Source organism: Nematolebias whitei, chromosome 11, assembly GCF_014905685.2.
Source record: "Nematolebias whitei isolate Nwh7 chromosome 11, NemWhi1, whole genome shotgun sequence".
In the NCBI taxonomy this organism is placed as follows: domain Eukaryota; kingdom Metazoa; phylum Chordata; class Actinopteri; order Cyprinodontiformes; family Rivulidae; genus Nematolebias; species Nematolebias whitei.
Genome location: NC_056508.1, coordinates 37,820,785 through 37,837,661, shown reverse-complemented (window position 1 = coordinate 37,837,661; position 16,877 = coordinate 37,820,785). Strand labels below are relative to the sequence as shown.

At 39.0% G+C, this 16,877-nt stretch overlaps 1 protein-coding gene across 1 annotated transcript in view; it reads left to right on the top strand.

Moving 5' to 3' along the window:
• The window catches only part of LOC119417311 (cadherin EGF LAG seven-pass G-type receptor 3), a 21,015-nt gene extending 5,366 nt beyond the window's left edge, over positions 1-15,649 (top strand). The window contains exons 3-13 of the mRNA XM_037684518.1: positions 1,679-1,853; positions 2,627-2,739; positions 4,187-4,266; positions 4,471-4,597; positions 4,697-4,816; positions 6,947-7,038; positions 7,586-7,677; positions 7,830-8,003; positions 11,201-11,395; positions 12,496-13,552; positions 14,560-15,649. Coding sequence (XP_037540446.1) covers positions 1,679-1,853; positions 2,627-2,739; positions 4,187-4,266; positions 4,471-4,597; positions 4,697-4,816; positions 6,947-7,038; positions 7,586-7,677; positions 7,830-8,003; positions 11,201-11,395; positions 12,496-13,552; positions 14,560-14,587 — 2,253 coding nt within the window. The 3' untranslated portion in view covers positions 14,588-15,649. The remainder of the gene's footprint in view (positions 1-1,678; positions 1,854-2,626; positions 2,740-4,186; positions 4,267-4,470; positions 4,598-4,696; positions 4,817-6,946; positions 7,039-7,585; positions 7,678-7,829; positions 8,004-11,200; positions 11,396-12,495; positions 13,553-14,559) is intronic.
• Positions 15,650-16,877: the final 1,228 nt, after the last annotated feature.

Genomic DNA, 16,877 nt, shown 5'->3' with positions numbered 1-16,877 from the left:
ATTGAAGTCACCCGCCGGCCGGAAACGGCCCGCGGGCCATCAGTTGAATAGCCCTAGACACTCCTGGCAGTTATACCCATAACCACAGTTCCAAACCACTTCTGAGTGTTATTTCTTTATTATTTTTCTTTATTACAAATTCACAAAAATGTTTTAATTTTTGCAAGATATTTTATGCTTTCCTGATAGAAATACTGTAAAACTATAAACTCTTGTTGTTAGTAATTAAACTATGAACAGCTGCTTTTTTATATGGTTGCTATAGATACCTGTGTTGCTGTATATATAATAGAGTCTTGCTGATGGGAAGCCTGGAAATAAGCTTTCCAATTGTTGAACAGTCAATGCAAAGAATTCTGTTTATTTATTTATTGTCTTTTGTATATTATTGTCTTGCACTCTTTTCTCATTCAAGCTCACATGTTTCTCTGCTTCACTTGGTTGTTATTTATTTTTGTCTTGCTCCATATTCTTCATCTCTCTGAATTATTTAATTGCTTTTTTTCCTCTTTCTTTAAAGGAAAGTTGAGATGTTTTAAAAAGAGGTTTTGTGGAAAGAATATAAATATATGTTGCAGATGCCTCTTCAAACAACCTCAGTTTAGAGAAAATGTTTCATTCTTACAGGACTGACAAGATAAGGGCTAGTAAAAACAGGGTCGAGATCAGATAGCTGCAAATTTGATGCAAACACTCTTTTATCAACTATTACTCAATTTTCAGTTTTTCACTGCACAATTATTCCAACATGAATAGCATATTCTTGCTAGAGGTGCTTTAGGCTGCACCAGAAGAGTCACAGCTATAGCTACTGATGTATTTATTTTCTCTCGCAAATAACTTTAAAATTTCATGTGAATAACACTTCATTGCAAATTTGATAGCAGTGTAAAGAACTCCTCTTTGGTTTTAATCCCACTTCAATTGGCCATCATCTCATCAGTCCATTAGAAATCCTTTAAATTTTTCTAAACTGAGGTACAGTAGTTCAATACTTCCTGCTTCGTTTATCGTGGACTCGCTCTATCGTGGTTTTTCAAAAAAAGATTGGACATGACACACAATTGGCTGATTGATGGATGAGCCGCACGATCGGCATGGAATTTTTATTTAAAATAAATTATTTTAAATTATTTTGCACCTGCTGCACATTTGTGCAGTCCATACTGCAGGATATTCCTGCTGCAGCTGATCAGCTGTTCTCGTGCAGAGAGAAGAAGTGGGCGTGGCCAAGAACATTTGCAGGTGGCAAAGAGCAGAGGAGGCAGGGAGCTGAAATCATGACATTCTGTGCTTTTTTTAGAGCATTTAGAGTTTAGAAACATTGTGTAGAATATTGCACGAGTGTGGGAAGGGTTTAAAATGCCTTTATTTATATATATATACATATATATATATATATATATATATATATATATATATATATATATATATATATATATATATATATATATATATATACACATACACACATACGCACACACTAAAATAAACTACTTGTACTACTATTCCTACTTCGTGGTTTTTCACTTATGGCGGGGCTTCAGGGTATAGAGCTGCCACAATAAACGAAGGACTACTGTAATTCAAAACGTCATCTAAAACAGGTAAAATGTTAATTGTTTCTAACCTTTCTGCAAAATTCTTATCTGTCACTTGTATTTTTGTGTCCTCCCAGTTCCTGTGCACAGTTGTTGCCATCCTGCTGCATTACTTCTTCATGTCCACGTTTGCTTGGATGTTCGTGGAGGGTCTCCATATCTACAGGATGCAGACCGAGCAACGCAACATCAACTATGGAGCCATGAGGTTCTACTACGCCATCGGCTGGGGTGTGCCTGCCATCATCACAGGTGCTGTTCACATTGAAGAAAACGTCTGCAGACACTTTTAATGACAAAAATACTGTTTCATGCAGTATGTGCACAGTCATCACGCACGTTCTCTGCATGTGTGGCTGTGGAGATAAGGTTTCCTACTGACACTTGTATTAAAAAGGTTTCAGTGGCATTTTTAATACTGAGATAGTAAAGCTGAAATTCACGTGCAAGTAATTATTGCCATGAGACACGGTGTCGGAAAGTAATATCTGTCGGCTCCTTGACACACACAAACGCTCACACAATCACAGTTTCTATCCAAACCCATACCCTGCTGTCAGCTCACCTCTATCTGTGGCTGTTTCTGTCGCTGTCAAATGCACAAGCTGCTGTCTCCAGCTTCCTGAAAAAAGATTTGTCACCCACTATCACACATACACACACATTTCATGCCTCAAGCTCAAAGTTCTGTAATCTGTCTGCCTACATTTAGGCTTTACCTGTTGCACAATTGTTTAAATTCTTTTGGTGCACAAATGCCAAACCTTGATTGTGATGTCTAAAATAAAAGGATGCAGTACTCCTGTTCAAATAAACTCCTTTTTCTGAGGAGTTGATTTGCTCAGAATTGATTGATAGATCTGGTTTGTTTTAATTATAAATTACTATAAAGAATAACACACATCAATCTGATGTGTCCTGTTATGACATTTATGTGTCATAGATTGTGTTTATTATTTATTTGTGACTGATGATAGAAGACAACAAGAGCTGATCCTATCTTCCTATCTGTTTCTCCTCTGCAGGCCTGGCTGTGGGTTTGGACCCGGAGGGGTACGGGAACCCAGACTTCTGCTGGATCTCCATGTATGACAAACTCATCTGGAGCTTTGCTGGTCCTGTCGCCATTGTCATCCTGGTAACTGTAACTCAAGTTAACTCTCTATACAAATGAATATAGATAAATACTAGTGAGGCTATGTTGATTAATGTTTGTCAAACACAGTCAAGTCTTATTATTTATATTTTTGGCTTTGTCTTAATAAGTGATATACTGCCTTTGCCTTCGTTTTATCCCCAAAGCAAACAGGCAAACCTATTTTTCAAATAGATTTTCATTTGGCAAACATCCAGGTTTTTAATATTTGGCTTCCTAACCGAGAAGGATTCTAACATCAGTCATAAGTGGCACCTCTTCAAACTGATTTCAGAAAGAGAGAGTGTCCACTTGAACTTGACTAGACCATCATTTTAATTTCTGACCTCATCATGTAACATCTTTCAGTTTTGATATTCACTTCACCAGTGGACACTTTCCAAGCTTTCCACACACGTGTCTGTTCTACTTCAGCTTCTTCTGATCTTTTCATTCTATTAAATTTTATTCTTGTACCATATTTTTTTTACTATAAGGTGCACCAGATTATAAGGCGCAATAAGCAAAACTAAAACATTTTGACAGATTTTAGCGCACCGTGTACCACATAAAATCAGTTTGAGGTTTGTAAGCACAACCACAATAAATACATAAGGTTCACTGTTGGTTTTTGAGAAAATTAAAGGATTTTAAATGCGCCTGATAGTCTGAAAAATATGGTATATTCTATGACATCAACAAAAGCTAGGATTTCCATCTCATTTACAAAAATAAAGTTAATACTAATTAGGTTTGTCACGATAAACAATAAATCAATTACATAATAAATTAAAATTATCCACCTCGTTTTCATTTATTGGCTTTATCGTTTCATCGTGTCTCTCTACTATTAAGCTGAGAAGCTAAGCCGACCTCGGGGAAAAAAACTTTGTCTTTTCGAAGCTCCAAAATTCACGGTTGAAACCCGTGCCTTTGTATAAAAAGTTTTTCTCTTCAAAAAGAAGCTGAGAACTTGTTTACTGATGTTTTTTATTAAAAGCTTTGTGTGAAAAATGCTATGCTAAAGAGCTCAAACCACATTGACTGTCCGCCATTTTGAGAACCAAAGAGAGACGGCCCATGTCACGTCAAGGGGCCTCCCTCCCATTCTTCTTAAAAAGACACGCTGCTCGCTCCCTCACTATCCATCCTTCGGTTCAAACAGTCTTATACTGCCATCCGGTGGTCAAAAAAAGTACTACATGCAAAACAAATGAAACATTTCTTCTTGAATTTGACAATATTACTAATTATTGTCAAATTTCAAACAATATTATCGTTTATCTCAATAATTTCTGAGACAATTACTCGCCCAGCAAAATTTGTTATTGTGACAGGCCTAATATTAATGACATTCCTTTTATCCTTTTATTCCTGATATATCCAATAGCAAAACTGAATTTGTTAAAATGATGTTCAAAAATGCTTAAATTAATTTTCCACCATCCAGATGAATGGAGGGATCTTCATGGTTGTCGCCAAGATGTCCTGTAACCCAGCTCAGAAGGAGACCAAGAAACTCCCTGTTGTGTAAGAACTTGTCTCACTGATTGTGAGACACTTAAGTTTTGTCTTTATGAAGCAATTAGTTTGTCCAGCTGCAAATGATTCCAACAAATGAGCCAAATGTAGAAAAACGGTTGATGCATCATGCACATATAGTTGAATGTTGTTGAAACAGTTTGAAAATGAACAGGAAAGCAAACAGAATACTGGTTTTGTCTGTTGGTCCAGTGCTAATATCAGAAACGCCTTCCTGCTCATGCTGGTAGCCACCTCCACATGGCTGTGCGGTCTGATGGCTGTAAACAACAGCATCCTGGCTTTCTACTACATATTTGATATCCTCTGCCTTCTGCAGGTACGGACAAAACATTCTGTGTTTATCTGAACCCGGAGCTGGATATTTAACAAACTGACATCTTTAACGTAAAGTTATCCCTCTCCTCTTCCCTCCCAGGGTCTGGCAGTGATGCTGGTCTTCACTGTGTTCAACTCAGAAGTTCAGGAGGCCTGGAGAGTTGCCTGTCTGGGTAAGAAGAGCCCCGGAGAAGACCCACCAAGACCACCACAGAGCACAGTAAGTTGCACACACATTTTCCTTTTGGGTTTGAATTTGCAACATCCATAACTTAAAGCCAAAAAAATGTCTGAATTACAGCGGCCTTAATGTGCTTTAATTTAGTCAGAACATTAGCAACAAGCCTCAAAACAGATATGAAACATTATCAGAATCGTTTAAATGGAGACCACAAGATTGTCATTATTGAACAGTAATGCCTTTCAGAGTCGATCTAAAATCCTGATGTGAAGCCATTAATCATCTCTCTGTGCGATCCCGGGGGCTATAAGTGTGTTTTTATCCCAATGCGCTCTCTTGGATGCACATTCTCATTGTTTCCATTACCACCAGCACAGGAAACTTTCTGTCCTCCTTCCCTCAATCCATCTATCAGTCTTTCCTGCCCTCGTTTGCTCCTCTTCTTTTGCCTTCCGGGTTTCTTGCTGACCCACATAAAACAATATACAAGCCTTTAGAATCCTGCCTAATCTGCAGCCACTTCTGCAAAACCATTGGGCAGCCCTGTTTTAGTGTGTGTATAAAAACGTATCCTACTTTCATACAGTGTAACTTTATGTACTCTTGCCTTGTAATTTTTAGTTCAGCCCACTGAACATAAGCCACTGCTTTCTTTAGCCTTTTTCTGTCAAAAACACTTATTATCTTTCTATTTTTGCACGAGTGACAAAGGCAGAAACCTTTGCTCTGAGCCCTGAATGCATCATGGAAACATTTGTGAGTTGTTTTGTAGTGTGTGCATGGATGAGCAATTGCGTGAGTGCATTTTAACCCCTGCATTTCTCTCTTTTTTTCTGTCTTGAATCATCTGGAGAAAAGCCTGAAACTATTAATATAAAAAATACTTTTCAGTTTATTTATTTATTTTTACCTTTGATGAGCAGCATGTATAAATGGCTGCCTGTTAGCGTCCTTTTGCTCGTCTGACTCATATCATGCTGTACAGAGGTGGAAGTAATAATTACAAATACTCACGTTACTGTAATTAAGTAGATTTCTTTGGGTACTTATACTTTCATGAGTATTTCTTTCGAGTGTGTAATTTTACTCAAGCTGCACAGTTTAGACCATGTAATCTACTTCGCTACTTTTAAAATCAGAAGTTGTTACTGAGAACGGCCGCAGTTTGAATTAATATTCAAACTGCTCATCTGCATCTTTGTAGCCAATAAGGCTCTCAGATCGCACGCGCACCAGTTACCTGTGACGTAAGCAAAGGACAACGCTGTAGTCATTTGGAGTCTACTCTTCACAGCCAAACGAAGCCGGATAGACTCTGTTAACTTAGAAAACCAGCTCCTGCTGACACTGAACAAAAGGTTCAGGAAGTGAAGGGTGACAGAAAAGTTTAAACTGTTTTATGCCTGTTCAAAAACATTTTTGTCTTTCTTTTAGCAAACAAAATTCCTGCTTTATCTACATTTGTTTACAAAAGAAATGGCCTCAGTGTAATTTTTCTATACTTTATTGTTCATCTGCAAAATATGCTTTGAATGTAGCTATTATACACAGTAAATCAAATTGAATGACTTCTATTAACAACACAATAAAACATCAATTGGTTAAAAAGTAATTAATACTCTGAGTAGTTTTTGAGAAGACTACTTTGTACTTACTTAAGTATTTTTATAACACCAGTACTTTTACTTGTACTTTTGAAAAAAGGGGCAGATATAATAAGATTTTTTTCATCTTTCTGCTGCCTTTCATTTTAAATTGCTTGTATTTTTTTAATATAGTTATGAAACTGTTTTGTATTTTTAAAATGAAAAAACTTTATACCATACCATACTTATAATTGAGTACAATTTAAGCAGTGTAACAGTGCTTGTACTTGAGTACAAATGTTCAGTACTCTTTCCACCTCTGAGGCTGCATGCTCTTTATGATTACACCGACCAATAAACGGCACAGTGGAAGGTCCATCTTACTTTTAGACTGGAGCTCTGGCTCCACTTTCCAAACCTAGTGTTTATTTTATTTTATTTAACATCCATAGGTAGCCTTATCTTAATATGGGGGCATAAATTAATGCCTGCTAAAGCTTGGATTTTGATGCTCACTAGCTTTATTGTGAACATGTAAGGCCCTCCTGATGTTTCTTGTTAACGTGTGATATTTTAGGCTCAGAATCCGTATCATAATGCATCTCTGCTGGAGCAGAGCGGGCTGCACCGTATCACCCTGGGAACCTCCACCATCTCCTCCGTCAGCTCTGCAAGGTACACACCAGTGTCCACACATAATTACAAACCAGCTGCAAATTTTGCTAAAAATTAAAATTAAACTCCAAAAGGAATCTGGTCAAAAACAACAACACTCACGTTTCTGCAAGAAGAAAAACAAAGTTTGTTTCTTTCTTTTTAAGAGCAAGAGGCTCGACAGCAACAAAAAAAACAATAAACTGATGTTGAATCTGAATAAGTATTAAATAAAACAGAAATTAAAATAATCTAAAAGGGTTGCAACATGTTTTGTTGATTCTGTCTGATTCAAGATTAAGATGCTTCAAAGCCAATATTCCCTCGCTAACAGTTTTCATGTTGAGTGCTTTGTGGGTCAGTGGGATAAAGATGAAGATTGGATGGAACAATGTCCTGAACTACATGTAGAGCGACACTAATGTACTCTGAAAATGGCATTTAATGTCTTTATGGTCCAGTAGTTACACTGGTGAGTGTATATCCAGTGCACTCTACTGGACATACATGTTTTTTATCTGTGTTTAACTTCATTTGTGTCTGTCTTCACTTTTATTTTTATTATCAGAGAAAATCTTCTGGCGCGTCAAACTCTAGAACAGAACCTTGTCCAGACCGGAGCGACAGACCTGGATGTGGCCATGTTCCACAGAGACGGAGGTAAATGTACGTTTGTGTGGTTCTTTTTTTCTGCTTTCTTGATGTGAATTTCATAAAACATAAAGCACACACAGTGCACCCATTAAAGACAGTCGTATCCTTCTCTGTCATTTTCCTCACTTATACCTTGTTTCCTGTCTCTGCATCTCCAGGTGGGGACTCGGACTCAGACTCGGACCTCTCCATGGACGAAGAGCGCAGCCTCTCCATCCCTTCTTCTGAGAGTGATGACAACGTGCGTCTCCGTGGGCGCATCCAGCGACGATTCAAACGCTCCAATCACAGCGAGCGCCTGCTCACCGAACCCACCAACAACGGCACCAAAGGTGCACGAGTGATTTGTCATATTTTATACCATACCAATTTATTTATAGAGCATTTAAACAGCAACTAGGCCAACCAAAGTGCTATACAATAGAAACAAACAAGCGCAGCGGACAGGAAAACATACAATAAAAATCTAGATACAAAAAGCAGTAGATAATAACTAAATGGCCAACACTGTAGAATACAGACAGGATCAAAACAAATCACATCGTGTCAAAGGCAAGAGAATAAAAGTGGGTGTTCAGGCGAGACTTAAAGACTGAGTGTGGAAGCCTGCCTGACACGCAGTGGCAACTCATTCCACAGTCTTGGACCTGCAACAGAGAAAGCCCTGTCACCTCTGAGCTTATGACGGGTTACTGGAACTGAAAAAAGCATCTGGTCTGCTGACCTCAGAGAGCGCGGTGGGACATATGGCTGCAGAAGATCAGTGAGATAAGATGGGGCAGAACTGTTCAGTGACTTAAAAACATGCATGAGTCTTTTGAACTGGATCCAAAGGTGAATGGTAGGCAGTGCAGGGAAACCAAAACTGGTGTAATGTGCTCTCTATGGTCTGTACCAGTTAAAAATCAGGCTGCAGCTGCATTTTATGTACACTGAAGGTTGAAGCTGTAACTTCATATCATAAGGGCGTTATGAAACTATTTGATGGAAAATTATGTCAAAGTCAGGAAACATTTTTACTGCATCCTTTTTAAGTAACAGTATCAAACATTAAGCTTCTCTAGGGAGGGTAGAAACTTGTTGTATGCTCTTTATTGGATAAATTAAGTTCCAATGAACAGCTCAGTTACAAGGACGTAGTTTAAATGCAAATTTTTGACTCAATACAGAAAAAGAATCAAATTTGAATAGAAAATGTTCCAACGACTCCTGCATTATAATTCCTGCTTTTGCTCCTAATTCTGTATCTAATACCGTATTTTTCAGACTATAAGGCACACTTAAAATCCTTTAATTTTCTCAAAAATCGACAACGAGCCTTATGATCTGGTGCACCTTACAGTATGTATTAATTCTGCTTGTGCTTACTGACCTCAAAAACCCATTTTGAGTGGTACAACTGAACAATGTTGAGTGTTACTGTGAATGAGTTGAATAAAGTGCCTTATAATCCAAAAAATACAGTAGCTGAACAGTTTTGGAAATAATGCCAATAAACCCAACAGCACTCACATAAAACAAGAGGAAACATCAATGCCATTCAGTGAACACCTTTTCTCCTCTGTTACTCATCAACTAAAACCATTCATACCATGTATTATACACTTCAAACCATTGATGTAAAAGCCATAGTTCAACAGTTCTTGTGAAATGTTTCACTCTGAGTAAGGCCAGATATGTGCCAGTTTGTAAATTGATACAAGTAATTAATTATTTGCTTAATGTGCTGTTTGGATCACATGAACTTTACTCAGAGTGAAACCAGAACATAACTTTCAGTTTGGTTGGAAAGGGCAGGATCCAGATGTGCCGTACAGGCCAATCAATAAATCAGTGACGTCAAACTGAAAAGGAGCGCTGAGACAGCTGAGCTTTAGCTGAAGGTCGCAGTCTGAAGGGAGGCCTTTGTCTGTCACCAAGCTTTAACCACTTGAGATCTGAATAAGTTTTTAGATTGTCAGCTGAACAAAGAATTATAGCCCCGTCAGAGCCGAAGAGCTTGACAATAACCCCGGGAGCCGTTTCACTTCCTTTATTTAACCAGATTTAAACCCCATTTCATTTGTATGGGGACCTGGGTTGTTTGATCTGGCAAAAAGAAAAATTTTAAAAAATTCTTAAATTGTCATAAGTTTTGTTGTTGCTGAAAGATCTGTAAAGATCATGTATTATAAGAAAAAATAATTATATACAATGTTTACTGTTGTGAATCATTCAAACATCACTGGCACATTGACATCAATTTTGCTGTATATTTTACAACCAAAATGTATAACTCTGTTATTTGGAAAATGAATACAGAAATGGATTTTCTCTCTCTCTTTTATAAAACTGTTAAATAGTTTGAAGATTTTTAGGTTTGTGGATTAAAATGACTGGATTTTGTCTGAAAAAGCATCTAAAGAGATTGCAAAAGACAAGTTTTCAGATTCACTATTTGATTTATACCATTTTTTTAAGAAAATGTTTAATCATTCAGCAAATAACAAATACAAAAAAGTATATGAAGATTCATTTTACTCCTTATTTGAACATTAACACAAACCAAATTCCAGAAAGGCCTAAACACAATATTTGTTTTCATCATATTTTTGTCTCAGTTTCAGACCCATTACACCCCGAGATTCAGAAAACTGAAACAAAATTGTAAAAATAAAAGCTGATATTAATAAAGGCAGAAATTTTTACTTGTAAACTTTTTCATAAATGTGGCTGGATCATTATATTTTGACGTGAGATTTTCAAAATAAGAATCAGGTATTTAATGACTAAAAAAACTAATATATATTTTTTATTTGCCCGTTAGCTTTTTGCTCTGTACAAATGAAATGAAATTTCAGGTCAGTGTCAATTTCTTAATTACCGTATTTTCCGGCGTATAAGTTGTCTTTTTTTTTTGCATAGATTTGTCAGTCCTGGGACTTATATGCCGAAGCAACTTATATACTTTGTTTTTCCATATTCATTACGCAATTTTTGACTGACGCTTTAAATTTCTAAGAACTGCAACAGCGAGTCCTCCTGTGTGCGCTCGCTTCACTCAGCTGGTGCAGGCAGAGGAACACTGGAGAGCTAGCGACTCCGGCCACGATGGATGGATGGATGGATGGATGGATGGATGGATGGATGGATGGCACCGTGCCACCAAGGCTAAATGAAGCTGTTTTGACCATTAAATAAACTCATAATAAATGTGACTTACTGTATATGCCGAAGCGACTTACATTTGTATATGTTTTTTCCTCTTCATAATGCTGTTTTTGACTGATGAGACTTATACTCTGGAAAATATGGTAAATGATAAAAAAAATACAAAAACTTATAATAATAAGTAAAACAATGTAGCTTTTCAAAACTGTTTACGGACTTTAATAATTACGTTGTGAGTGATGGAACTGTTGTGTATTTTCCTCTTATAAAATAAAGAGCTGTGAACATGAAAAGTGGTAACTTTTAAAAACACCTAATCTCATGGTTTGCTGATCGTACATTTGTTAGTAACCTGAATGTTTTTATTTATGTGTGACAGATCTGGATGGCAATGACCTTTTGTCCTACTGGCCAGCTTTGGAGGCATCGGACACACACACCTTACAGAAGTGGGGCTCGGAGCGGCCCCTGGGTGCAGATTACAGCAAGGATGCTGCCAACAACAACCAGCTGGACGCAGCGCTCACCAGTGGGGATGAAAACAGCCTCTCTCAGCCTCACAGGCACCGCAAGGGTGAGAGAGACGCAGAAAAATACACATTCTGTATTCTATTATTTAATTTATCATTTTATGGATTTGTTCGGGCAGCACGATGGCGCAACTGGTAGAGCTGCTGCCTCTCAGCGAGAAGGTCCTTGGTTCAAACCCCGGTCCAGGGGCCTTTCTGGGTGGAGTTTGCATGTTCTCTCCGTGCATGCGTGGGTTTTCTCCGGGTACTCCGGTTTCCTCCCACAGATCAAAAACATGCATGTTAGGCTGATTGGTAACTCTAAAAATTGTCCCTAGGTGTGAGTGAGAGAGTGAATGGTTGTTTGTCTCGTTTGTCTCTATGTGGCCCTGTGATGGACTTGCGACCCGTCCAGGGTGTACCCCGCCCCTCGCACAGTGATTGCTGGACATGGGCACCAGCGACCCCCGTGACCCAAAATGGAATAAACGGGTAAAGATAATGGATGGATGGATGGATGGATTTGTTTGGTACAAAATGGTTATCCCTTACAATAAAATCACATGGTTTGGTTTAGTTATTAAATACATGTTTGGGATTACAGAACTATATAATATGAAACTTTTATTACTCATTCCTTTATTAATAAATTTGGTCTTAATCATAAAATGTCCATTTTTTTCTATGAAGGGGGAAAAAAATGACATTTAAAACATTGGTCATGCTGCTGGAATGTGTTAATGACATTTTAAGGAAAAACGAACAGACAAATGTAGAGGCTATGCATGCACACAAGCGTTTATTTCTACATGAACATGCAGTACTTGAAAGCAACATCTAACAGTGCTCAAGATGAACGAGTCAGTCCAACATCTGCCTCAGGAAGTTCATAGTCCACACCCAGAACCAGTGTTGTGTGATGACTCATAACATCTTAAGTATGACAGAAAACAAAATGAAAATGTCAAAAGTGTTCCTGCCATCAGCCACTTTCATCATTTTCTTTATCCACTGCTTTTTTTCAGAAACCCCTCAGTACCCGGCTGCATTTCTTTTTCTTGAACAGTTCAGTCTCTTAAAAAAAAAAAAAAAGTATTTCTTCTATTGCTGCAAGCTCTCTTCTCATGACTTCTTTCTTTCTCAAGTTGTTGATTTCTTGTTGCAGGTATCCTAAAAAATCGTCTTGGATGCCCACCAGCACTCCAGGGTCTTTCCACGATGGGACACGTCCCCAGTGAACTCAACTGGTACCGAACCTCCACACTTGGCCATCGAGGCGTTCCGGCAGCTTCATATGGCCGCATGTACTCTGCCACAGCCGGGGCCACAGGAGGTTCTGGCTCTCTCTCCCAGCCAGCTTCCCGGTACTCCTCCAGGGAACATCTGGACTCTCTTGCCAGGAGGCAGCTGTCCAGGGATCCACTAGGGAGGCAGACGGTTGGAGGTTCGAGAGAGCGTCTGGACTCCCGGGGCTCCAGGGATAACCTGGATCTTTTACCCAGGAGGAGAGAGCTGGGACTGGGGCAAGGAGCAGGACTGGGGGGCTTGGATCACCAGCGAATCTCTTCATCCAGGGAGAACTTGTCAGGATCCAGGGACAGACTGGACAACCAACATTCCACCAGCTTCCACACGTCAAGAGAGGATTTGAGTGGGAACGGTGGAGCTGTTGGAGCTGGAATGGAGGGGTACCTCAGCGGGACGAGGTCGCAGCTGAACATGCTGACTCGACGTCAGGGCTCGTCCCGGGAGCACCTCGGAGTGGCTCTGATAAGCAGCAGGTCAAAGGAGCAGCTGGAGACCAACGGAGCAGGAGCTCAGGCTCAGATGGGTCGGGAGTGGCTTCGGAGTCTGCCCCCTCGGCAGCCTTCGCACCCCGATCAGCCTCTCTCTGCCTCACCTCCTCCTCCGATCTCCGAGGAGCCCCAGCAGGAGCAACTACCTCACTCAGCTCATGCCAGAGGACGCCTGGACTCTGCATCTTCATGTAGGTACCCTGGTCAGACTGTCTCTCAGGTCTCAGGTCTAAATCCAACCCCCCTGGTTAGACAACCATCCAGTGAACAGCTGGACATTCTGTCCTCCATCCTGGCATCCTTCAGTTCCTCCGTCCTCACCCCTCCTGCTCCCTCTAACCCTAACGGCTCGGTCCACGGACACTCCCCTTCCCCACCCCAGTCCACCACGTCCCACAGCATATCTGAAGTCTCTCCTGACTCAGAGTAAGTACGTCTATGTATATTACTCCATTACTGTTCCACTGCATGTCCTTCAGTTTTTCATTTTATCGCCCTCAACCAATAAACTGAACACAGTTCAAGATGGCCACAACTGCTTAGTGGCGTTAGCAAACACTAAAATGGCAATGACCCACAATTTGACCGATACTGAGATGAAACTTTCTTTTCAAAAATGTTTATTGGGTGTATATCTAAACTGATAAATGTTTGGTGCCAGTCAGTCCATGGCAGGTGCCACTGAAGCTGGAGGCAGCCTGGCAGCTGACACCAGAAGTGCCACTATGGGTGCCACTGCCACAATTTGAGCTTGCTGTCTCTCATAATTCAAACAATTCCGAGAAAACCGGAACATTAGTCCCGGTTCCAATCGATTCTCGATACTTGATGCCCAACCCTATTGATGTCACTCCAATTCAAGATGGCTGCAACAGCTATTTGACCTTAGGAAATGTAAAATTGGCTATAATTCAAACAATTTTGGGATTTGATGGCAGCCCAATTAAAGATGTCCACCACGGTTATCAGACCTTAGGAATCATAAATGGCTATAATTCAGTCAGGTTTACAAATATTGAGTAAATTTGATGTGGTAGTAGCTGATAGTCGCCCTCAACTCAGAGTACCATCACATATTGTGGGATCACACATTTATGAGTGTGCATTACATAACTTACAAAGTACAAGGTTTGACAAAAATGTCCATGAATTTGTCCTTTCTCATCATAAAATGTATTTTTTTGGCAGAAAAGGTGGGTGATATGCATTAATTGAAAGGATGCTAAGCCTTTAATCTTGTATGTCTTCACCTTTAATAATCTGGAGCATGTTCTTCGTGTGTTTTAATCTGGTTTGTTTCCCCCTCTCCTTCCAAGCCCTTTGTATCTTTTCAGATAAATTATTTCTGTTTTACATGTATTTCTATTATTACTTACTATTCAAACCTTAATGGACAACCAAATGATGTCTCTTATCTCTTGACTTCACCTCAGAGCCAACAGAAGTGAGGGACAATCTTGATGACGGCCTCCGTACCTGTTAATGCGCTACGACAGTGCAGCCTGCACAAGGAGCAAAATCAAACATGGATGGGCCTGAGGTGATGGAACAACCATGGACGTGCAAACAAATTTAGTCCGAAGCAACGAAACAAATTAAAGATGGAAAAAATAAAATTTTAGTGACAGTGACAAGAGATTTGTAGGCAGGCTGTACTGTGTAAACCTTTGGAGTCTGCCCAAACTGATGGTTTTTTGGACAATGAATTAACCACCTCTACTACCTACAAACTGTTAGAAAATAAATAAACACACCTAAAACCAGATAAGATCCATTAAAAAAAACACACGATTGTAAATAACTTTTTATACATTTTTTAGCTTTTTCATTGAAGGTGAAGAAATCTCTTGTGATGTTCCTTTTTTTATGCAGTCGTGTCTGTGTGTGGTGGTGAATGAGCTCGATGCGAATGCGAACTTGTGAGGGACGAGATTTCCTCAACAAAAAAAAAAAAAAAAAAAAACTTACATTTCTTTCTGAATAACATTTTCCTCAGAATGTTTTCCTCACACGGTTGATCTTTATGTAAAGCGACAGGGGTCCGGCAATTGTACTCGATGAGATTATCAAAACCACAAGAGTAGTGGTTAAAAGGGGAAATATCAAAGTTGCAGAAAGTGATTGTAAATAGAGGAAGGGATTATTATGAGAGAGGAGATCTGATGGAACAAGGTGATTGTGCAAAGAAAGAGTCAAAGCTGGTGGTTGAACCATTGAAGCTCAGTCGCAGGTGTCAAAGTGTCCGCTCTTTGTTCGAGACCGTGTTGTTTTGTGATCTGATGTATATAAACATGATCTTGTCATCTATCTGTGTAACTTTGTGCCTGGTGCTGTCAGAAGCAGACCATATCAGACCAGTGATATAACAGGAACATCTCTTCAGAGTTCTGAGAACCCAGTGGGTGAAAGTTGATCTCTCTGTCTGCCTCCCTGCGCGAGGCTGACTCGTCTAAAAACTGCTTTAAAAGCACTGCCTTTCCTTGAGGGACACCGCGGGAGCAACTGAATCCCTCCAGCAGCATCCAGGAAACATTTATAGAAGCTTCTGAAGCAGAAGTTGTGCATATCTAAACCAAAGGGACCTGAAGTCAGTTTGAAACACCTTTTTTCTCCACCTAATATTTATGCGGGGTGTGACTGTGTTATCCAATTTTCTTACAACTATGATTTTTTTTTTTTTTTTTGCACGTTTTGCCACAAATGTAAAGACGTAAATATATTTGTTGGTACCCTTTCTCAATAATCTTCTACCATATAATTTAAAATGTGATGAATGGTGCAATCAGAACGTGACCTTGGAGTTCTGCTTGAATGGTTCAAGATGGTTTCCTTGTTTGTTTATTTCGAACAAACAACATTGCATGTAAATATCTTCAACACAATAATGATATCAAATTACAATAAAGAAAAAATTAATAAATAAACAAAGGAATGATGATATATAAATAATAACCACATACATTGGCAATATTGGTGTAAAGGTCTTGCAATCTACAAAATAAACTAAATAAGGTTTAAAAGATAAAGAGTTAAATAAATGTATACATAAATGAGCAAAATAAAATGTGTACCTTTACACCACTATTTTCTTAACAAATGCACAAAAATACATTCAAATTTGTATAATAAAGGGTCTGTTACTACAAAAAGAAAAAGTTAAAAAGACAACAAAGGTGTCTGTTTGTGAAATTAAGTTAAATTTCTTAATTCCTTGGTTCTTTTTCTACCATCCACACTATTCAACCTGGGGTTGCAGTTCCTCTTGCATCCACATCCCTGGAGGTTGGCCACAGTTCCATGAACAATATTTACTGTTTAATATTTGGCAACTGTGGTAGCAGGAACATAAAGCTGCTTGGAGATGGTCACACGATCTTTACCTTGAAAATGGATATTTATAACCTCCATTCTCCTGAAACTGCTCTCATCGTCGCTTTATCAGGTCCACGTTCAGTGACGTGCACACAGCGATACAACTACCAAGTGGCACGTTTGTTCCTTTTAAATTAGCTGAATGGCAAAAGAAAAGCTTGAAAATCCCTAAAGTGTCAATTAAGGTTAAACAGTTTGAAATATGACTATAATAATATAATAATAGTCACTTTAAGGGTTCCAACAACTCTGTCCTTATTGCTGTAGCATATCTTTGTGAAATCAACAAATCATTCATTTTCACATTTATTTAGTTTACTTCATCACATACTAAAAACAGTTACTTTCACAAGAAATGAAGCGCTGATTCAAGGGTACC